Source organism: Argentina anserina, chromosome 2 (genome assembly GCF_933775445.1).
Source record: "Argentina anserina chromosome 2, drPotAnse1.1, whole genome shotgun sequence".
Lineage (NCBI taxonomy): Eukaryota > Viridiplantae > Streptophyta > Magnoliopsida > Rosales > Rosaceae > Argentina > Argentina anserina.
In genome coordinates this window covers 6,051,705-6,074,786 of record NC_065873.1, presented here as the reverse complement: position 1 = coordinate 6,074,786, position 23,082 = coordinate 6,051,705, and the positions used below count along the sequence as shown (strand labels likewise).

The following is a 23,082-nucleotide window of genomic DNA, read 5'->3' as shown; positions in this document are numbered from 1 at the left end:
AGAAATAAGATTCTGAAGATTCAAAATGATCTGGGTATTTTGATCAGTGGTGAGGATGGAATTCGGTGTGAGTTTGAGAGCCAGTTCCAGAAGATTTTTACTACTGTTTCTTCTAGATCATGGGGTCATGCCCTAACTGAGATTTCTAGTTCTGTCACTCCGGGAATGAATTCTGATATATTAGCTAGTATCTCTCTTGATGAAATTAGTGCTGCTACTCATCAACTTGGAGCTCTAAAGGCCCTTGGCCCAGACGGTTTTCCAGGACTTTTCTATCATAAGTACTGGAATATTGTACAGAAGGTGGTTTGGCATACATCTCATGATTTCATCATTGGCAATGCTTGCTTGAAAGAGTTAAATAGAACACATATTGTTCTCATCCCCAAGGTTCCCTCCCCGGAAACGACTGGTCATTTTCAACCAATTAGTCTATGTAATAACTCCTACAAGATCTTATCCAAGGTGTAGGCTAATCGCTTGAAGTTGATTCTCCCCTCTGTCATCTCTGATAACCAAAATGCCTTTGTGCCTGGCCGGCTTATTCAAGATAACATCCTACTTGCACATGAGGCTTATCATTATCTAAAGCTAAAAAGGGAAGGTGGTAACCACGAGTTCGGTCTTAAACTCGATATGAACAAGGCCTACGATAGGATTGAGTGGGATTTTTTGGAGGCTACACTTTTTCATTTTGGCTTTGATGTTCGATGGATTATGTTGGTTATGTCTTGTGTAAGGACTGTCTCTTTCTCCATTGTATTGAATGGCAAGCCGGGATCTTTCTTTAAGCCTACAAGGGGATTGAAGCAGGGGGATCCTCTCTCCCTTACCTTTTCCTATTAGTAAGTGAAGTCCTCTCTTGTAAAATCTCAAAAACGGTCAGTGAGAAATCTCTGTTGGGAGTCAACTTATGTAAAGGGTGTCCTATCCTTTCTCATTTATTCTTTGCAGATGATGCTCTTTTTTTTTCATGAAGGGTACTCTTATGAATTGCATAAGTCTAGCACAGATTCTCAATGAATATTGTACAGCTTCTGGACAATTGTTTAATAGGCAGAAGTCTAGCATCTATTTTTCCCCAAACAACCCAAGACAGATGGCCTTCCTAATGGGTGAACTTCTTAGCTTTAAGGAGGTTTACAATCCGGGAATTTATTTGGGAATGCCTTCCTTATGGGGTAGATCAAAACGTGTGGCTCTTTCTTTTATTAAAGAGAGAATACACAAGAAAATAGATGGCTGGAAGCAAAATAATCTTACTTTGGCTGGAAAAGAGATACTTATCAAATCAGTGGCATCTGCCGTTTCTTCATTCCCCATGAGTTGCTTTAAACTTCCAGTAGGGACATGTAATGAGATTAATTCCATCATTAGCAATTTTTGGTCGGGGGAGAGTGCTACCGGAAACAAGATACACTGGAAAAATTGGGAATTTATGTGTCTTCCTAAAGGTGGAATGGGTTTCAGAGACATGGGACAGTTTAATCTTGCTCTTATTGCTAAACAATGTTGGCGGATCATACAAGAGCCAGATTCTATGTGGGTTCGTGTTTTGAAGGACCGTTATTTTCCTGAGTGCTCTTTCTTGGAGGCTAAGAAGGGCTACAGAGCTTCACGGGGCTAGTCCAGCCTTTTGGAAGTAAGGGATGTGTTTATGAAGGAAGGGTTTTGGCAAGTCAACAGTGGCAATTCTATTAACATTTGGAAGGATCCATGGCTCCCTCCTCCCAATATATCCATGATCAGTACTAATTTCCCTATTCCTGATCACTCCCCTACATCTGTTAGCTCACTGATTGATTGGAATACTAGATCATGGGTCTAAGGAAAATTGAGCATTTTGTCCACCCACTTGATCTTGCTCGTATCTCATCCATTCCTATTGGTGTCTAGGGAGGTGATGACAGGTTTCTTTGGTCAAAAAACAAGAATGGTCACTTCTCAGTTGCTTCTGCCTACCATTGGCTTCATGAGCTTAACTCTACCTATTCACTGACCCGTACTAGCACTTCTCATGTCATTGACAGTAAGATATGGAAAGCAGTATGGAAAATTAATACCTTGCCTAAGATTCGCATGTTCATCTGGAGAATTCTTGTGGGAGCTGCCCCATCAATGCAACACCTACACTCCAGAAGGATTTTATCTAGCCATGTGTGTCCTTTGTGTGGTACTGCTGACGAATCTCTTGAACATATCCTTCTATTGTGCCCATGGGTGGACGGAGTATGGTTTGCATCTCCGCTGGGTTTCATCATTGACAAGCAAAAAGTAACTACTTTTGATCGGTGGTTATTCGACATCATACAATCTAGCAACATGAAGGATATTCCTTACCTTCTCACCATGATCAACTCTTTGTGTTGGATGATTTGGAAGGACCGTTGTCTCTTTGTGTACCAAAAGAAAACACTTGACCCCATTTTCACAATGAGATCTGGTATCTCGTTGATTAGTGAGTTTACTGCTGCTTCTTTGTACTCTGGGAAGAGATTGAGCATCCCTCCCATTTGGACACCTCCATGTCCTGGAAGTTTTAAAATCAATGTCGATGTGTCATGATCTCTAGAGAGGACTGGTATCGATGTTATTATCTGTGATTCAACTTGTGTTGTTGTTGGGGGGATTAGCTTTTGAGATGTTAGCGGATCAATCACAGAAGCTGAAGCAATGGTGATTCTTGCCGGTGTGGACCTAACCGAATCTCTTCATCTTCAGAATTTTGTGGTGGAATCTGATTCGAGTGAGGTGGTTGACGAATTGATCCATAATTGGCAGAAAGTGGATTGGCGGACTCATCTGGTCATTTACATATCATATCATCAAAGTACTCTGATGATGGTAATATTAAATGGGAATGGATTCCCAGAGAATCTAATCTGGTTGCTCATCTAGTAGCTGCGATAGAGAATGGATGTGTGGATCCTTTGCGATGGGCCTCACAGCCACCACCGTCCCTGGTTATGGTTCTACGAAGTGACGGCCTCCTCTGCCCTCTAGTTGCTGTAATTTGAGTCTGGCGATCTGGTAAGAATCTGTTTTTTTTTACTGCATGTAGCTGTGCCTATCCTGGATGTAGCCTAGCTGTTATGCTGGTGCTAGTCTTTTTCTTCCTGGGCTTTTCTCGGGCTGGTCCACTTAATGAAGTATTCATTATCGAAAAAAAAAAAGGTCCGCCCCTGGATAAATACAACCAGTCAACATCAGCCCTAAGAAACCATTGACCATTTTTTGAGCTTCTCGCAAGTTCTCTGCCGGTGAGAGTTCATATATCTATAAACTTCATTGGCTGCTCGCGACTTTTCTATTGCATCAACAACATGCAACACAAGCATTTTTAATCAGAACATGTTCTTCACATGAATGAAAGATTCTCTCCTCGATCAAATACCGAGATGTTAAACATTCACAAGTCACAACGAGGTTAACACCAAAGTTGACACCACAATCATCACCGATATGTTATCTCCAATGAGATAAGTTTATTGACAGTTCTGTAAATTTAGACAACTAAGCAGCTGGAACTCTGTCACCAAGTTCAAGTACAACACAGTCAGGAGTTTCAATGATGTCTATGCTAGCTGCGATATTTGTCTTCACAGAAGCATGTATCTTTGATGAGATAACGAGAGAACCCCGGAAGAATTCTATGTCGGAAGAGATAAGAACACATCAGATTTTCATTCTGCATTCTAGGTTTCAAACATGCATTGATACTTGTACATGCTGGGATCCTCTCCTGAGCGATGACATCATTCACAAGATAGTTTCGTAGCTTTGTACACAGAACTGGAAAAACCAATATATCAAGCGCCATTTAGTTAGCTGATGAAAAATTGAAAACAATTATATAAAATAAATATCTACTATTTGGATAAATAAAGGATAAAACATTAAAGTTCGGTAACATGATCAGAAGCATTTAGGCTTTCTTGAGTTGATTAGTGGGGAAGTTCTGAAATTCATCTGCACTCTTAAATGGCAAGCTGTGTCAACTAACCATTAACAGCTCAATAACTTCCTTCCGAAAAAATAATCACTTATCGAAGAGATGATATATTTTCAAGAATCCATTTAAATTTTTGAAAGCCACCAGGTAGCATCAAAAGCAAGACTGAAACAGCCGGAGGTGCAAAGTGTAAAAAGTCTGAGGTTTATATACCGCTGAGTTTGGCTGTCTACGACGATAGGTTAATATTCACAACGTCTGAAACAGCCTAATAATATCTAACCTTAAATATATCCACAAGAACAAGAGGGCAAAGATGCACTTGGTTCATATATATTAACAAGAGGTTAAACACTAGATTCCTTGAGAGGGTCGAGCAGCACGGCGGAACCAGGTATTGAAGGCCATGACCAAATGAGGGCAATCATCATAGTTCCGGGTTGAGAAGCCAAGACACTGCTGCAACAACTCTTGTGCATCCAACATTGGCAGTGTAGAGATGATTTTGAGGAATGTCTCTTCCAGGTCCAGGTATAAGGGTCTGTTATTTGGCGTCAGAGGTGATATATTGTCTTTGCAAACAATCAGAACTGGAAGCCAATCATTTACAAGCTTCTTCCGGACCTGAAAAACAAAGAATAGAACCATCTTTTAGATTATATACTGATCTGGAACTTACAAGGAAACATCCCTTTAACCTATAAACACCCTCTAATAGCTATCACACATACCTGGGTTACCAATCAAATAGCAATACACATTAGTACAGGACATAAATTTGGAACATGTTTGTCCAGAGCACTGTGAAAAGAAATAACGTAACCAGTAGACTAGTGAACACAATTTAAAAGCCCTTTAGCAGGAAGCCAGGAAGCCACTTACAAGTGCACTTGCAAGAAAGTTTTTATTTGACAATAAATCACAATACCAAGTTTTTCACTCCACATTCGACTATGCAACAAAGTGTACCTACAAGAATCTAAAACTCCGGACATTTACATAAGTCTCAATCCAAGTGTACAGTGTACTACTAAGCCATTTACAGTGTCTGATGGTTCTGTCTTTGGAAGAAAATTCACATTTCATGTGAACAAACACATGGTGGATTCCACATTTGGAACACATGGCAAAAGAAAACCAGCAGCAGCACAGATTAGATCTGCCTACAAGTTCTATTCAAATAATTTGCAAATTACATGGCATCACTTTGCGCAATTGATTGAGTAGAATGGGAAAGTAAAATTCCTATACTGACCAGCTATGTATTTAACAACTGTGGGATGCTTAAGCTAACTGAGACAGATCAAAACAGTGGCTTCCAACACCAATTCAAGCCACCATGTGAACTAATCCATAGACATAATGAAGCACAAAACTACTTCTAGATCACAACTACAGCCTAGTCATCAATCACATTCATCCACATTGACCTAGAAAATGAATTTCCACGAAACTCAGTGATGCCAAAATATAAACAAAACCAGATAACAGAGATACCTGGGCAGCAACCAAAATGGTACCGGAAGCCATCGCACTCGCAAGCTTCGCAGTGCAGCGTAGCAACACACCAGGAAGGCCAGGCACAATATTCCTCCACGCATCATCCCTAAACGCCCTCTGCAAATCCGCAGTAAAAGCCGGCTGCTCGCTCCACTCCCTCACGGCAGCGTCGGCCACCCTGAGCTCAATCATCCTCTCCACCAGCCACAACAGGTGCCTCCCATTGGTCATAGCCGTATGCAAGTTCAGCCTCTGTATCGCCTCGGTCTCGTTGTGGTCTCCCCTCACTCCGGGGCTTGTGTAGTCCTCCATCGACTCCTTCACCACCTTGAAGGTCCCCTGAAAGGCCCTCTCCAGCACGCGCTCCGCCGAGCTCCGGGAGGAGAATTCCCGGAGCAGCTTGGCCACGAACGCCTTCACATACGCCATGTTCTGATTGTGAATCACGGAGGTGATTAAGCCGTAGAGCATTTCCTCGCCGGAGTTGTTAGTCCCTGAAACCCTAGCTATGAGGTCTTTGGATTCTTCTTCACTCAGAAGAGGCACCAAGGCGAGGACGCGGCTCTCTTCCTCCTCCGTCCACGGCACCGCCTCCAGGAGCCGGACGCAGCGCCGGACGCAGTCCTCGAAGAGAAGCTCCAGAGCCACCGGAAGGATCTCGATCGCCGCCGACGCGGTGTTGATCTCGGAGGCGAAGTCGTCGGAGTAGAGAAGCCGCAGCACGGAAATTCGGGCCTCCATGGCTCCCGGCGCCGGCGGGACCTCGAGATTGATCCGATACGGCGCGGCGGCGGCGGATACGGCGTCGTTTTCGTGGTGGTGCTGCCAGCGGTCGGATAAGAGCGCGGCGAAGTATTTGCAGCGGCGGAGGCAGGCGGCGTGGAGGTAGAGGACGACGTCGTCCGGGGAGTGGTCGGAGGCGGGGTCGAGGGAGAGGCGGATGATGACGTCAGCGGAGGCGGGGTGGTTGAAGGAAGGGAGGGAAGGGTCGTGGGGGATGGGGTCAGGTTTGATGAGGTCGGTGTGGGAGTTGGGAGAGTCGATGATGATGGAAGCGCAGGAGGAGGTGGCGAGTGCGGCGGCGCGTAGGCGCTTCTTGGAGGTGGCTCCGGTGACGAGTTTATCGGATGGGAGTGGATTGGGATTGGGGCGATTCGACGATTGGGAAGGCGACTCGGGAGTCTTCATTTTTTGGTGGGAAGGAAAATTCCGTTTTTCTTTTTGCTCAAGTAGTGCCAGTGCCACGTGGTCATTCGGATAAGAATTATAAAAGTTACCAAAAGACAAAGTATGCTGCGTTAGCTAAAATTCTCATCATTAGGCGACTCAGACTTTTCTTTCTTGAGTGAAAAGCATATCACTGAATGACATATATAACGACCGTAAGTAACATCTTCAAGATTATAATATATATTGGCCATCAGATCTCCATTGTTGGTCCCAACCGGTGCTACCTACGAAACGAGCAACACGACCACCGGATGACTTTTCAGTCACTACCCGACTGGATCAGAGAATCCGACCCCATAGACCTTCACATAACTCTGATTTTTCAGAGTTACCATCGAAGGGGCAAACTAGGGTAAGAGCAAGGATTGGTGTATACAGTACCTGGTATAGCAACCACATGGGAGGATTGGGAGGCCTATGTTATGGTGCCTTGGCAAACCAGTGAGGCAGTGACGTACTATTGTACATGTTCCCCATATCAAAGCATTGCATGTAACATATGTAAACGTAGCAAACTCCTTCATCGAGAAATCAGATATGCTCGAAATATGAGCAAATTTAATTGGGGTCCTAGATAGGTAATGGTCCAAAAATATACATATCGGTCTTAAAATTTAATGTTTCATGGGTCCATTCCGACCTCTACTGTTAACAAACTACTCCAAAGTCCAAATCGCATCAACAGTTCCATCCCAAGATGTTCAACTAAGAGTCCAAATGATCAGATCGACTGTTGTTTTCAAGGAAAGTTCAGGCCAGCAGTAACATCTACTAGTTACTAATGTACATATCTGATGTTGAGAATGTTGATGTACGTGTTGTAGACGTATCTCAGATATACGTTCGTAAACTGTTTATACGTGCGTATACATATATGTCTCTATTGTAAACATCTCGGATGAATGTGTAACGATTAATTCCTTTCAGATTATATTAAGAATACGTGACATTTCAAAAACTAACATCTCAAATCTCAACCTTTTCTGTGAGCTTAATACATTTACATGGTCTCACTAGTCACTATCCCTTTTACTATGAGAAAATGTGGTGTTGGATGGCATAAAACGAAGAAAAATTGTACGTATTTAAGAGCGGCATATTGCTCATAAAGTCCTTTAAAGAAGTTTCCTCCATGGTCACATTACTTGTCAGGTGCTCCAACTCTGCGAATTGTTCACGTTAATAATCAATGCTGCAGGACCCTCCTCCTACGCTCCTCCCTCCAAACTCCAGACACCACCAACTGTTTAAATCCCTTTCATTTGTCTCCACATCTACAAGCACCACCTGCACAAACGGGAGAGCCATGCAGTAATTATTTACGACTCATAATATTCACTTTTTTTTTTTGACAAATTATTCTTTCTTCTTTAATGACCCTAACCCCCATCGAGTTTCACTATCAGTAAGATGTAGATGATTCATTAATTCAGCAACTTATTTTGTATTAAGTTCATATTCTTACAGTACGTATAAGTTGAGGTAATATGTTCAAATCTCTCATAAGGATGTGTGAATTATTTTAATATATAGTCAAGCCCTATATTGGCTATATATACGGTCCCCTTCTAGAGCGGAGCCCCGCTTCGAAATTAAAGTGCGGGTGTCTTTATTTGACTAGTTTTTCAATTTTTTTTTCACATTTCCACCATTCAGTAGTTAAATATGTATGTGTAGATCATGTTTACAAAATTTCATCTAATTTGGTGAACGTTAAGGCATCGAAACACTATTAAATATATGGACCAACCGAATTTGTTTAACTAGAACCATTCTTGTAAATCATAATTGTGAAAACTCAAACGGTCACTAAATTGAATGAAATTTTATATGGAATATCTACACATACATATCTAACTTATGAATTGTGCATATGTGAAAAAGTAATCGAAAACTAGTCAAATAAGGACCTCCGCACTTTAATTTCAAAATGGGGCTCTGCTCTGGAAGAGGACCGTATATATGTGTGTGTGTGTGTGTGTGTGTGTGTGTGTGTGTGTAAGAGAAAACAAGCCTTTGATCTAAACAATAACACGATCTCAAACCCTCGATCACCCCTTGAGATTAACCTGAATGACCTTAAATTTAGTGATGTGATCGAAACTGTATGATAATCTCCACGGAAGAGGGGAAATATGTTATACCTAAGTAGCACGGACATGGACACGAGTGTCCGTATTTGACACGATTCGATACATAGACACGGCATATAGAAATTTTTTTGGACACGGACACGTGGTGGACACGTTAATTAAATATTATTTTTAATATATATATATATATATATTTTTATTTATTAAAAAACTAATTATAAATTTGAAAGTATTTAGAATTTTAGATGTATATATATGTCAAAATGTGCATTAAAATTATGAAAACATAACTTGTTAGAATGGCTAAGGACTTAATAAGTACCTTGGATAATTAAGGTTCGAATCCCACCACAAACATTCTTATTTTTATCACGAGTTTCTCTCTTTATATATATTAAAGTGTGCATAAATATAACAAAAACTGAATCTGTTGGAATGGTTGAGGAGTTGTTGAGTGCCTTGGATAACCAAGGTTCGAATCTCACCATAAGTTGGGCACTTTCACTTTTATTATGAGTTGGTGCGTGTCCGGGCCGTGTCTAAAATCAGTTCGCGTGTCCGGGCATATCCGAGCGTGTCCGTGTCCGTATCGGACTAGCAATACGGTGCCCATAGCACGTGTCCGTGCTTCGTAGGGTTATACTGTTATAGGTACCACTTGCAAATTACATTCCCTAATTAAGCAACTTTTGCCGAGAAAAGCGAAAGAGTAAAACTTTGTTATTTGTCTTAATTTGGACATACAACTGTTTCAAATGTATAATCGATCATACATGCATGACTGGGAAGGCATGCATGTTCCTATCATACTACTATTCTCGACGATAAACAAGGGTCCAAGAACTACAACCCATAATTAGGTAGTGAGTTGCATTAGAGAGTCACATCCTACATCAACCCGTTGAAGGCAAATCAGTAAATGAAGACCGATAAATTATGTAACACGAAAAAGAGTCATTTCTGACTCTTTTTGCCTGCTAAATTAGAGTAGTTGAAACTTAAATCAATTATAGAACAGATAAGGGATCGGAGCTGACAAAGAGGAGTTACCTAGCTCTCAAATAATACTACTCTTTGATTTATACATGAATGTCTTGGCTTTTATATATTCCCACGGAAACAGGATCGAAGTGGTTGATATTGCTGTCGCTCTCACAAGTCACAAGTTGCGACTTGCGATTTATGTACGTATAGCATGTGCTTAGTGTATAATATACCGAGCTTAATTTATGCATATGCACGGTGATAGGCAAACAACATCACAAAGATATATCAACTCTATAACACATACTAGCAAATTAACTAGCAATAGCGGAAATTCTATAATGAAAACCATGGGAGCTAGCTAGCCCTTGTACCCGTTTCCCATGTTGTTTTCTACATAATAACGGAATCTAGTTCCAAATCATCTACTCGTATTATTTGAAAATGTTATGAAAATAGGGTGTGGCTATTACCACCCTACAAAATACTTTGTTCACCATATATAAGAATTTTAGCTATGTTAATCCAATTATACCCTCAATAAAATAGAATTAAAAAAAAAAACTAACTGAAATATTATCCAAACAGAGAGATGACTTTGCTGCAAGTTATTTTCTCAGTTCCATTGACATAGATCTTCATCATAAAAAATAAAAATAAAAATAAAAAGCTGCACCCAAATACATATCATCTTCTCTTTATTATCTATTAAAAAAATCTTCTCTTTACCATCTGCTAGGGTTTTGCAAACACAATCAAATCGTCATTGTTGATGACCAAACTCCCAAATTTAATGGATCTCGCCATTGTTGGCTTACTTCTCTACTTGATCTCAAATTCTCAATGCTAGCAAGGATGGCCCGGATATGCCTCTAGATTTGATAATATCTTTTTCAAAGGATGATGAACAGTTGTTTCTCTTTCAAAAGAAGGAGCCTCTCCCAATGTGGAATAATTTGAGTCTGGCCGCAGCTCCATAGTGGTGGGTTGTTATTTTGTACTCAAATTCATGCGTTTTTATTTTGGTTTGTTTATAACGGTATAGAACTATATTTTTTTACTTGTCTTTGTTGTCTAGATATAGCTCATTTATAAGTAAATAAAGTAATCGATAGTTTTTTCAGTCGCTCTCGTAAATTTATTAATTTGATTATAATTTTTTTGGAATAAAATGATTATGCTTATTGAAGTTTGGTTGGTTTTTTGAGAATGAAATTTCTAAAATAACATTTTACGAACGACGCAAACGTAGATTAGAGTCCACAAAAATGTTTTCATGAGCCGATTACGTCTTATCCTCCAACTCAAAACTATACATGATGTTAACACCTCTACAACTAGTAGGGTTGAACGTTGACTTGCCAAATCCGTTCGAGCTTTACCGCCACGCCCATTGTGTACTTAAAGACTGATTAACCAACTTGATTATTCCCGTTAACAAAAAATAATTTAAATCATTGACCCATCCCCACCACAATGGCAGCTTCGTAAATAATCTCCAACACCAAATCCAAAACCCATCACCTCTTTTTTTTAATTTCCTGAGTCCTGACTTAACTTTTACCTTTCGCTTTTTTGGTCCGTTGAAACCGCACTCTCTTTCTCTCTCTTTTTCACCAAAGATCCTGTTATGTCCTCCTAACTCGGTTTTTTTTTAACTTGAAGCCATCTCCTCCTCTATAGCCCTCTTCAACTGACAACTCCCCTCTTCATTTCTTCTTACAATTTTCAAAAACTCCAAGAGCCTCCCGAACTCCTCCACCTCGCCGGAAAACAATGTCGGATTCCGGCGACACCGACGATAAGATTCCACCACCACCACCGAACGCTTCCTCCCTCTCCCACCAGCTCACCTCCAAAACCGAGCTCCTCAACCTCAAGCTCTACGTCGTCATCGCCATCCTCCTCGCCGCCGTCCTCGCCGTCTTCCTCCTCGTCTTCCTCTGCCTCCGCGCCCGCCGCGCTTCCCGGCGCCGCAGTAGCCGCATGCGCGTGAAGCACAGCTCCGGCTCCATCCCCCTCGTCTCCAAAGAGATCGCCGAGATCAAGGACCAGCCGACCACTCGCCCTGATCCTCCTCTGCCTCCTCCTTCCGCCGCAGAGGGCAAATCCGGAAAGGAAAAGATGAAGGAAGCGCAGCCGAGTCAGTCACCGGCTTTTGATGTTGAGAAAGCCGAGGGTGACGTGTTTGGGTGGGGCCGGTGGTATAGCCTGGAGGAGCTGCAGGCTGCGACGCGTGGATTCTCGGCAGAGAATGTGATTGGAGAAGGCGGATACGGCGTCGTTTACCGAGGAGCTTTGCAGGACGGCTCAGTTGTCGCCGTCAAGAACCTTCATAATAACAAGTACGTCGGTTTCTTACTTATTGTGGAATCGTTTCCGTTTTTCTTCTTTTTTTTTCTACGAAATTCAAATTTTCTTAGATCCAAGTTTTGTAGATGTAGCAAGGATCAATATTCAATAATGTTGTTTCTTGTTGGTCTGAAGTAATATAATTCTTTCTGACATGTTTGGGCATTTTTTAATTCGATTAGTTTATGTAGTGGCACATGAGCTCTAGCTTGGTAGTGGAAGGATTTAGAAACTGCGTTCAAAACTATAAAATCTTTGGTGGTAGTAAAAAATTAAGAATAGAAACTTAGATCCATTAATCAAGGACTAAAAAATCGATAATTATCCGTTGTTTGAGCCACCAAAATTATCTTGGCCTACCAATAGAATTTCGTCCATATTTACTGAAATTTCCGCGGAAATCTCATATCAACCTAGTTTGGGCTGAGAATAAGTTAAATAAAAATAATCTGTCATGAGGAGATTCAAACCTTGGATTGCCCATGTACCAAATTAGCACCTCAACCATCCCTATGAGCCAACTTTTGGTTTATTCACGTTGGTTTTAATATATAAATCCCAAATAATTCCCGTTTTTTTAATTCGAAATTTTAGCTATATCGATATTTTCACGATATTTCCACTGAAATATCCATATTTCAGAAGATCGAAATTTCCAATCTCCTCGATACTTTAGTCCTTAGTGTCAACTCTGTTTTGTCTTCTCTTCTTAGACAAGCTTGAGTCTGGTACAAACAGTCAATTCTTTTAGGCAATCACAGTTTGTCAAAAGGATGTACTAGCGAAGATGGAAATTTTAAATTTTTGTTATGCAAAATGCTTGGTAATTAAAGATCTGATCGATATTATTACTAGATCAAATGAGGTATAAACAGTCAAATATTTAGCGTAACACTAACTAAAACTAGTAAAACGGCTTTGTTCATAATTTTGAACAGGGGTGTACAATCAGCACCATTGTTGTTTGATTGAATGGCATATGCATTGTTTGATTAAAAACAAAAGTTACTGCCTTTGTTCCGCGGTACTAGGAAAAGAAAATGATTAGTAGCTTTGATCACTTTATTCTTCATTCTTTCTCTTTTTCACTAATTATAATCTGATATGATCTGAACTTTTTGCTTTCCAAACTTGCATTCATGCCTCATTGTTATGTTGTGCTCTAGTGCTCTACACAGTAGCTTGATACCACTTTTGAATATTGGTCAAAATGTATGTAAGATTATCATCAAAAGATACCAATTTTCGGATTAAAGTAAAAGGGTTGGTGATATAAATTGCCTGTACAATCAAATGGTTTTATGGTTTGAAGTTTTGAACTGGACATTGTAGTGTTCAGAATATATGCTAATTCAATTGATTTAAATGCGACCTAGCTAGCATGCTAACTCAACCATAATATTTAGAACTGTATATGTTTCTTTCTATTAACAAATTTACTTGCTTGTAATCTTATATGTAGGGGTCAAGCTCAGACAGAGTTTAAGGTGGAAGTGGAAGCCATCGGAAAAGTAAAGCATAAGAACTTGGTTGGTCTACTTGGTTATTGTGCAGAAGGTGCTCAAAGGTAACTCCAGCATCAAATTTTTCCATTAAATGAGACCAAAATTTATCCTTTTCTAACATATCTATGGGGACTTGCTTTGAATTCAAGGATGCTTGTATATGAATATATTGACAATGGGAATTTGGAGCAGTGGTTGCATGGTGATGTTGGGCCTGTCAGCCCTCTGACTTGGGATATCAGAATGAAGATAGCCATCGGAACGGCAAAAGGGTATAATAATTTCCTCTTCTCCTTTATCAGTTTAGCTGTTCTGATGGTTGAAAGCAAAGCTAGCTGTTCAAACTTCAAAACGCTTCTCCTTTGCCATATAACCTAGAAGTCCACAAAATCTGTAATCTTCTCCTCTGCAATATGTTCCATATTTCAGCATCAGATCAACTCATTGTAACTTTCCTCTTACAGGCTGGCCTATTTGCATGAAGGGTTAGAACCCAAAGTGGTGCATCGTGATATAAAATCTAGCAACATTCTTCTGGATAGAAAGTGGAACCCAAGGGTCTCCGATTTTGGTTTGGCCAAGCTCTTGGGATCTGAGAAAAGCTATGTGACTACACGTGTAATGGGGACGTTCGGGTTAGTTCTTGCTCAAATCCTAAAATTTTGTTTCATTGATGTGAAACCCAGTTGGTGTCTTTAATGGCTATGTAGGATTGATTTTTTTTTTTTGAAATATTGATTAATTCTTTGTTGTAATTGCTGCAGATATGTTTCTCCAGAGTATGCAAGTACAGGTATGCTTAATGAGGGGAGTGATGTATATAGTTTTGGTGTTCTACTTATGGAGATAATTACAGGAAGAAATCCAATTGATTATTCCAGACCAGCTGGAGAGGTAAAATTAATCAACTTTTCATTTTCGCATGCTAAAAGGACTGCTTCCAGTTAATAACTGTTCTGGTTGGTGCATAACTGCATATCATTTCAGATGAACCTGGTTGATTGGTTTAAAGGAATGATTTCACGTCGTGGGGAGGAAATTTTAGATCCATTGATAGAAGTTCAGCCCCCTCCAAGAGCTTTGAAGCGGGCATTGTTGGTCTGTCTCCGCTGTATAGATCTAGATGTCCATAAGCGGCCGAAAATGGGGCAAATTGTTCATATGCTCGATGCAGAAGACTTTCCTTTCCGTTCGGTGAGTCCTTTATTTCTCCTGTACATATCCATCATACACAAAAATACCATCAAGCACTCACTTTTACACATAAGAAGCTACTACATGTTGTATCAACTTCGCAAGAAGCAGTTTCAGTGCACACCAAATTAGGTAATTTGCAGAGGTTTGGTACATATATAGACATTTTAGTGAAATTAGTGACACTACATGCCATATAAGCACTTGATAGACCCTTTAGAGGCAATACATTGGAGTGTTACGTACCCTCACTCTCTGCAAATGGCTACCTCCACTCAAGGTGAATGATGAATCAGGTGATCTCCTCCGAGTCTAGACTCTAGATTAAGGCAGAGGTGACTACTTGGTCCAGATTGTCGTATTACTGAAAATCTTATAGAATACTCTATCTGCATAGTACCTTTTTTTTTACCATGTTCTACACTATCAGCTTCCTTTTAACATTTCATTTTATGACCTGCAGGATACCCGATCAGCTCGTTAGATAGAAAGATTCTCTCCCTTCCCATACAGTTGAATCCAATAATGTCCAATATCTGTCCAGCTATTACTGCGGCAATGAAGCAAAAGCTAGTTGAGGTGGAGATCGTTCTTTTTTTCGGCTGATAAGTAGTACAGTAATGGAGGGTTGGTGTATATAGAAGTTACCAATTGTGACTGCATATATATTATTGTAATCTGTTCTTATATTTTTGTGTCCTACGTCATACCCAGAGATGAGATTGTAAATACGACCTAGCTTGTAAGTTTTTATATGCGACGGTGAACCATAGATGTCACGCACCAACATTGTCAAGGAAAGAAAATCCAAATCCAAATTTGGAGAAAATTCAAAGAAAAGAAAGCCGAATAAGAGAGTTGCTTGATCGCGTCGATATCTTGCGTTCTGATTTCTGACACCACCCACCATTGAAATTGAAAGGTAAATTAAAGCTTTTTCCTTTGCTCATTTCGACCAAAATTATTTGATGCGGTGGTTGAAATATTGTCAAGACTGCCTCCAAAATCTCTGATGCGATTCAAATGCATAGGTAAATCTTGGTACAATCTGATAAACTCTCCTAGTTTTGTAGCCAAGAACCTTTCTTATTCTAAGAACAACAGTTATTGCATGAGTACTTGCATCCTCTTCAACCGTACCATCATCAACCATACCTACACGAAAAAAACACCGACAGGAAAACTTTGCTTTCACTGCTGATCTTGAAGATGACCATACCAGCTTTGGTTGCGTTGTTGTTGACGACTTCCCTCTTCCTTCTCCTATGTGTTTGTTTCCCTTCCAAATACCAATTGCAGGTCATTGTGATGGCATTGTTTACCTTTCTCTTCTCGGTGAGGATGTTGTTTTATTCATGATACGGATATATACAGGACAACTTTAAATGCATTATTCACTCATTTAATTATAGATCCGTAAACTTTGATATTTCATTAATTATATATTATTAGGATATTATTTTACTTTTAGGTTAAGATTTACATTTAATTATCTTTCCATTTTAGTGTAAGTCTATTTATTCTCCTAAGTATTGAAAACTATATATATATATATAGGTATTATAATCGTTGTAAGAGAACGTATGTTTTATAATAAAAACCAGTTTATTTGAGGCATGAATTTGCCATGTTTTGTGAGTTTGCCGCCCATTGAGAGATTGTTAGAGGCACGTGTTCGATATCAATACCCCATTAAGTGGTATCAGAGCTCTGGGAAGAGTTTGGTAGATTCCAAGTCTTCGATTGGGCGACCAAGGGGGGGGGTTTAGAATGGAGGGTCGTGACATCAACAATGACATGGCTGAAGTTAAAAGGATGTTGAAGCAACTTGAGGTACGTATTGATCGCATTGAATCTCAACGACAGTCGTAGGATTTCTGACAGGAAGAGACGTTACCACCTATCATCAATGTGTTGATCGCATCAAAACTTTCTACCAAGATGGTGATGGTTTCGACAGGGAGATATGTGTTGGCCCTTTTCATTACCGCGCTATGTTGTGAGTCGGACGAGAGGGGAGAACCAGTTAGTTTCGACTATACATGTTCACAATCTATCTTTACTTTTCCAGTTAATCAAGACTTCGAAAAAGAAAAAAAAAGATGTTGTAGATTTTGATGAGCCACCAAGGTATGATGATTGTTCATGTGAGGTTTGTCATTGTAATTATGGTGTGGAGGAAGAAAAGCTGGAGGAAGACAATTGAAAGATTAATTGATGTTGGAAACAATTTTCATTTAATTGTGGAAGTTGACATTAAACGTGAATATGGAGTTGAAGATGCAAATCTCAAATGCCATGCCATCAAGGAAAGATGCCGCTCATAAATTTAATTTTATTGGAGTCAATATTTTCTATATGCGGACTCCAAAGATACTAATTGATATTGTCAATAGTATCAAAAAAGGAGGGTAATTTTGGGTTGGCAAAATTAATTACAACTAGCAGATTTCTCAAGTCAAGACAAGGAAGCTATTTCACGTATTTATTTATTTGGAACGGAAGAATTCAATCACAAGCTAATTTGAAACAATGGAAGATTTTGTTGGGATTCCTATCAATCAGTAACATGAATTCGAGATCGAATTTTTTCCAACCAGAGAGTCTGATGCAGGAGCATATATGGAAAATATCTGTTATTTAAATATAAATATATAATATTTGATATTTCATTGTTAAGATAGTTTTAGGGAATCATTATACAATTATTTAGGATAATAGCTTTATGTCTAGCTTAGATCTTTTTATTCTCCATGTATTGTAAAACCCTATAAATATGGGTATTGTAATTGTTGTTAGGGAGCTTATTGTTTATGATATAATAACAGCTTATTTGTGGCATGGATACTCTGTTTTGTGAGTTTGCCGCTCCTTGTTTTTGGTGTCTATTGAGTGACTGTTGGAGACCAGTGTCTAATAGTCTGACCCCCATTAAGTGGTATCAGAGCTCTGGGAAGAGCTTGGTGGATTCCATGTCTCTAATCGGGTGGCCAAGAGGAGGTTTCAGAATGGAGGGTCGTGACGTCAACAATGACATGGTTGAAATTAAAAGGATGCTGAAGCAACTTGAGGTACGTATCGATCGCATCGAAACTCGGCAACGGAGTCGTAGGAGTTTCTATGGGGAGAGAAACGTTACCGCTTATCATCAATGTGTTGATCGCATCAAAACTTTCTACTAAGATGGTGATGATTTCGACGGGGAGATATGTGTTGGCATTTTTCATCATCGCGCCCGTTGTGTGAGTCGGATGAGAGAGGAGGACTGGTTAGTTTCGACTATCAAGTTTCAAAATCTATCTTTACTTTTCTAGTTAATTAAAATTCTGAAAAAGAAAAAAAATAGTTTCATTGATTTTGATGAACCACCAATCTATGGTTGTTGTGAAGAATTTGATTTTTGTGACGGTGGTGTGGATGACCAGAAAAGAAATAGTTGCGTTCCAATTGTTAGATTTTTTGATGAGTCCAGCGAAAATGGTAGAAGTCTTTGCTTTGGAAACCAAATTGAAGAAGCTGAAAATTCGTTTGCAGTAGATCAGGTATTTAGTTCCCTCCAAAATTCCAAGAACGAATCTATAGGTATGCAATTAAACACTAGCCATTTATGTCCATGGAAGGGTAATGCTTGGGGTAATTTCGAAGAGAATTCAAAGGGAATGGAGGAATCATGCAAAAAGGAAATCGGCTCAAATGCTCAATGGAGGATGATGATCTCATATATGGAAAGAACATGCTCAAAGATGACGATGACAATACAAACGCTGGAACATCTTCGTCAATGCTCCATCTCTTTCCCTTCTCTCTTGTATCTTTTTCCTGAAAGCTAGTGTTTCCTCACTTACCCAAAAGCCTCACTTGAGCAAAACTTTCAGGAAATTCTATGAATTCTACTCGAAGAGAACTTTGATTCTCTATCAATCTATATAAGCCTCTACTTCTGTAAGTAAAGTTTCTGACCTTCTAGTATCATTCCTCCTTGTCTAATTTACTTTTGAACTTGTGGGTTTCATGGTTTGTATCTCAAATTCCCTTATTAGGTGGCTGGATTGCTATAATTTAGAGAGAGTGCTTGCGTTTCGGGTTTGGTTAATTTCTCTTGGTTTGCTTGGTTGCCGGTTTCTAAAGATTGAGGTAGGGAAATCAAATTTCTTTTTTATATGATTCTAAGCTGTTCCTATATCTGGATGTCATTGTTTTGCAATTTCTCCCACATAATCTGATTCTAAAGGTGGTATGCGGTTGGGTATTTGTGGAATGATTCCTATGCTTATCTCTTCTATTATTAATTGGCAAACATTGTTAGTTTGTCAAGCTAAGAATTTGTTGAGTTCTAGTTCCGATTGATATGACTCTCGGATTGTTGTTTCCTCTAATGATATAAAATGAATATGTAGATAGCTACTTATTCATGGCAGCAAGTATCCTTATTTTGGATGCTTTATCCTTATTGTGGAACATCTATCCTTTACCATATCAGAGCTTTTGTCATATAAAACTGAGTTTCATATGGTTGCAATTGAGTCTATTTCATATTTCATTCTGGTGAGATGTTAGTATTTGAACGTAGTTGTTTTATAGTCTTATAGATCCTTGGTACTAGTCCTTTGCCTTTACATACCTTCTGTAATTATATTTGTTTACTTGTATCAAATCTAAAGTTGAGACTTGGCTGGACCTCTTTAACTCTTAACTAGCATTTTGGTCAAGCACGTACACTCTATTTGGTCCCTGTTCTTTTTTTTTTCTTCTTCTTGTATGAGTTGTTTATCAAATTCACATCAGAAGAGGTTCCTTCGGTCTAATTTAAGCATCTCGATCTTAAGCAATGTTTTAAAGTGCTCCCAATATATATATATATATATATATATATATATACATATAGCCCTTTATGACAAAGCCATGTATTCATCAGTCATACTATATATATATATATATATATATATATATATATACATACATACATACATATAGCCCTTTATGACAAAGCCATGTATTCATCAGTTATACTATAAGCTTTCTCTATATTTGTAGAAGTAGCCGCTTTAACTACAACCTACCTCATTTTCAAAGTTATCTGCATTCTTGACCACCTATGTTTAATTAAATAAATGTCTGAGTTTTTATCTTTCTGGAGAGGTTTCAAGCACTCAAAAAGAAACCAAATTGGTCTGTGTTGTTTCCTATATTAAACTATAGTTGCTGCAATGAACTTAATTGTATGGCCTTGTTGTATCCATTTAGTTCCTAGATGATTCTGAATTCTCTCCTACACGTTGATTTACAAGTATACACGTAACCCATTTATTTAAATGTGGGTTGTACTGAAAACAAAGAACCATTCTGTGATATTATGACAAAGTCCTCCAAATTTTTTATCAGCAAACTGATTTCACCATGTCTATATATCGACCTCGTTTGTCCTTAAACATGTATGCTTTTGTTAAGGTCATGTTTTATTTCAAAGATACTTACGTGCTGTTTTATAATTTCAACCTCAAATGTATTTCTACTTATCTGATTTTATAGAAGTATTTCGAACTACTCAGCGCTCTGTTTCTTGACAGAAAAGAGATTTATATTCAAGGCTTACAACTTGACTGAATTTCAAAGTCTTATCGAAAATCCTTGACTTATTTGATTTGGAGAAACCGGAGGTTTCTCGGAATGATTTGAATGGCCTTATTTGTTTTACCCGGGGTATAGTTTAAAAAGAGATTGTGTCTCCCTAGGGTGAAAGACCCAAAACCTGATCAGAATCCGCTTGTATGAGGTGTGCTCGGTGGCCATAATGCGAGCTAGGGCTCTAACCGGAAAAAGGAAGGGGTTTCAAGGATTTCCCCTCAGTTTTTAAGCTAGTGCTGCTAGTTGCAAAGGAAGTAATGGTTTCAGTTTTTCAAAATAAGTTGAAGAGACTTCAAGATCGCTATTGCTTCTACTGGATTTATAATAAGCCGTACCTTTCACTTCCTATCATGTTTCAGTTGTTTGTTAGTTTAACCAACTTCTTTGGCTATTGTAGCTATTTCATAAAATCTTATCTTGGACATCTTCGATTATCTCTTGCAGCTACAATATTATCTTATCTTCATTTAATGGAAGTATTTGAAAGCATATTTACCTTAATTCACATTTCAAATGTAAACTGGCTTAGAATCCTTATTTTTAACTTACCCTACTGAGCATTAGCTCACTTCCCTACATCTTTCTTTGTTTTCAGGAAAGATGTGTGGTTCTATTTCTGATATTCCTGAATTGTCCTAAATCGGTGGTCAAGTCTTGCTTGTAGAGTATATGCTGCACTATTTTACTTTAGTGTACTGAGTATGTGTTGCTATCCTGATTTATTATTTCTCAGTCATATTTTGGTCAGTAGTGCAGATTTTGTTGTATATTAGTGTGATGTTAGAGGTTTACTGCCATGGGTTAACATGTATTTTGTTACCAAAGTGGTGGAATTTTTTGTAAGGGGACTGTACCCTTATACTTGTACATATTGAAGGAATTTATGTTCTTTCTCAATGGTGAAGTTTAGTATGTTATTTCTCTTCATTTTTGTACAATTGAGCCAACTGAGAGTTATGCCAAGATTTATAAGATTTCCAACCTCTTTATCAGTTCACCAAATCTTTAGCTCACCACAACTACATTCAACTACTATAATTATAATAATTGTTGTATTATATTCCTTCCAACTTTCTTTGGCTCACTAAAACCATTTTCAGCTATAATTGCGGTGGTCCTTCTATTTAGTTCTAAGATTCTGAAAGTCTTTCACTCAAGAAAAAATATGATTTCCATCTTACAAAAAAAAATGCTTTAGACTGGTTTCAAATGTAATCCACCACTTAGTCATGATCCGGTTCGGGTTCTAACAATTATTCACTCATTAAATTATAGTCGTAATTTTTGATATTTCATTAATTATATATTTCTTATGATATTATTTTACTTTTAGGTTAAGATTTACATTTAATTCATTTTAGTGTAAGTCTACTTATTCTCTAAGTATTGTAAACTCTATATATATGAGTATTGTAATCGTTGTAAATGAGCCTATGTTTTATAATAAAAACTAGTTTATTTGAGACATGAATTTGTCATGACTTGTGAGTTTGCCACTCCTTGTTTCTAGTGTTTGTTAAGAGACTGTTGTAAGCATGTGTTCGATACTGATCCCCATTAATTCAATCCGGCAATCCATGAAGATTTTCAATATCTTCCCAAGTCATGTCTTCTTCTGCCTCGCAAAAATCTGGATGATTATGATGATGATTATGCTTATTATGGTGCAATGGATTCGACAACCCTCTGTGTGGGATTTGGGCACGATTCAAAAGATAAAGCTTACAAGGTTGTGAGAATTGTCGATTTTTTTTTCTGATGACAAACCCAATTATACCAAAGCATAGGTTTTCACTCTGGGTGCTGCTTCTTGGAGAGAGATCAAGATTGATTAGGAAATTATAGTTTTACCCAAGGTTCGAAAAAAACGCTAGGCGGTATGCAGATGGACAGCTAGCCCTTAGCGCCTAGACAGTTAGGTAGTCTACTAAGTGGTGTCTAGGCGAATTTGAATATTAAATATTTTTTATACATGTATTTAAATTATTTATATAATTAAAAATATATAATGATGCTCAATATTAATTTTCAAAATAATCTAAACTTAAAATAACTTAAATCTAAAGTTCATACAAAAAAATTAAAACAAAAGGTAAACTGTAAAACAAATGCAAAACTAAATCTCAAGTTCTCTTCTCCAAATCCTTCCCTAACGCTCTTCTAGTATCAGACTCAAACTCAATATTCATTTTTCATTCCTCAGCTTCTGTGTCATCATCTAAAATTAAATTTTCATCATAAAGTTCTTTTACTTCCATTGTTTTATAATTTTTTTTAAAGTTCACCAATTTTGACCACCGAGAAACGCCGTGGTCTGCCTACGTGGCCGCCAAATCCCTCGAATATCATGGATGGTCGAATAAGCAAAAAATGTGGCGGTGACCCGCCTCCTAGCGCCTATACGGTCGCTTTTTAAAACATTGGTTTTACATGTGCAATGAAATTAAGATTCGCAGTCCTTTTTTATTTCAACTACAAAGTAAAAGAAAATAAAGAGGAACATCATTTTAATGGGATAGCACGTACGGGTGATAGGAGCACTTTGTGCGACGTTCTTAACATGTTTTTACCTCCAGTTGTACTTTCCTTAGCTCTTATTATTGTAGTATTCCGTCATTTAGTCGAGTTAGGAGTCTATGGTGGCGTT

The 23,082-nt window shown here is 38.5% G+C and overlaps 2 protein-coding genes and 1 pseudogene across 2 annotated transcripts; 2 read left to right on the top strand and 1 right to left on the bottom strand.

Annotated features, from left to right (window-relative positions):
• Nucleotides 1–4,140: 4,140 nt before the first annotated feature.
• On the bottom strand, nucleotides 4,141–6,659 carry LOC126782475 (BTB/POZ domain-containing protein At1g63850-like). The gene is made up of 2 exons (XM_050507728.1): nucleotides 5,450–6,659; nucleotides 4,141–4,576 (listed from the first exon to the last, which is right to left on the bottom strand). Exons 1-2 carry the CDS (start codon nucleotides 6,638–6,640, stop codon nucleotides 4,307–4,309), a joined length of 1,461 nt encoding a protein of 486 aa, XP_050363685.1. The 5' UTR covers nucleotides 6,641–6,659; the 3' UTR covers nucleotides 4,141–4,306.
• A 4,783-nt stretch (nucleotides 6,660–11,442) lies between these two features.
• Nucleotides 11,443–15,497, top strand: LOC126785341 (probable receptor-like serine/threonine-protein kinase At4g34500). Its single transcript, XM_050511001.1, has 7 exons — nucleotides 11,443–12,104; nucleotides 13,574–13,678; nucleotides 13,766–13,888; nucleotides 14,081–14,251; nucleotides 14,381–14,510; nucleotides 14,604–14,810; nucleotides 15,274–15,497. Exons 1-7 carry the CDS (start codon nucleotides 11,536–11,538, stop codon nucleotides 15,292–15,294), a joined length of 1,326 nt encoding a protein of 441 aa, XP_050366958.1. The 5' UTR covers nucleotides 11,443–11,535; the 3' UTR covers nucleotides 15,295–15,497.
• Nucleotides 15,498–15,526: 29 nt separating this feature from the next.
• On the top strand, nucleotides 15,527–22,309 carry LOC126783851 (putative F-box protein At1g47790; annotated as a pseudogene).
• Nucleotides 22,310–23,082: the final 773 nt, after the last annotated feature.

Bases quoted from the DNA above. Each gene is read 5' to 3' on its own strand.
- LOC126782475 (XM_050507728.1), bottom strand. From the start codon at position 6,640: ATGAAGACTCCCGAGTCGCCTTCCCAATCGTCGAATCGCCCCAATCCC. The intron at 4,577-5,449 runs GTATCTCTGTTA...TTTGTTTTTCAG, and splicing joins CCATTTTGGTTGCTGCCCAG to GTCCGGAAGAAGCTTGTAAA.
- LOC126785341 (XM_050511001.1), top strand. From the start codon at position 11,536: ATGTCGGATTCCGGCGACACCGACGATAAGATTCCACCACCACCACCG. The intron at 12,105-13,573 runs GTACGTCGGTTT...TCTTATATGTAG, and splicing joins AAGAACCTTCATAATAACAA to GGGTCAAGCTCAGACAGAGT. The intron at 13,889-14,080 runs GTATAATAATTT...TTCCTCTTACAG, and splicing joins GCCATCGGAACGGCAAAAGG to GCTGGCCTATTTGCATGAAG.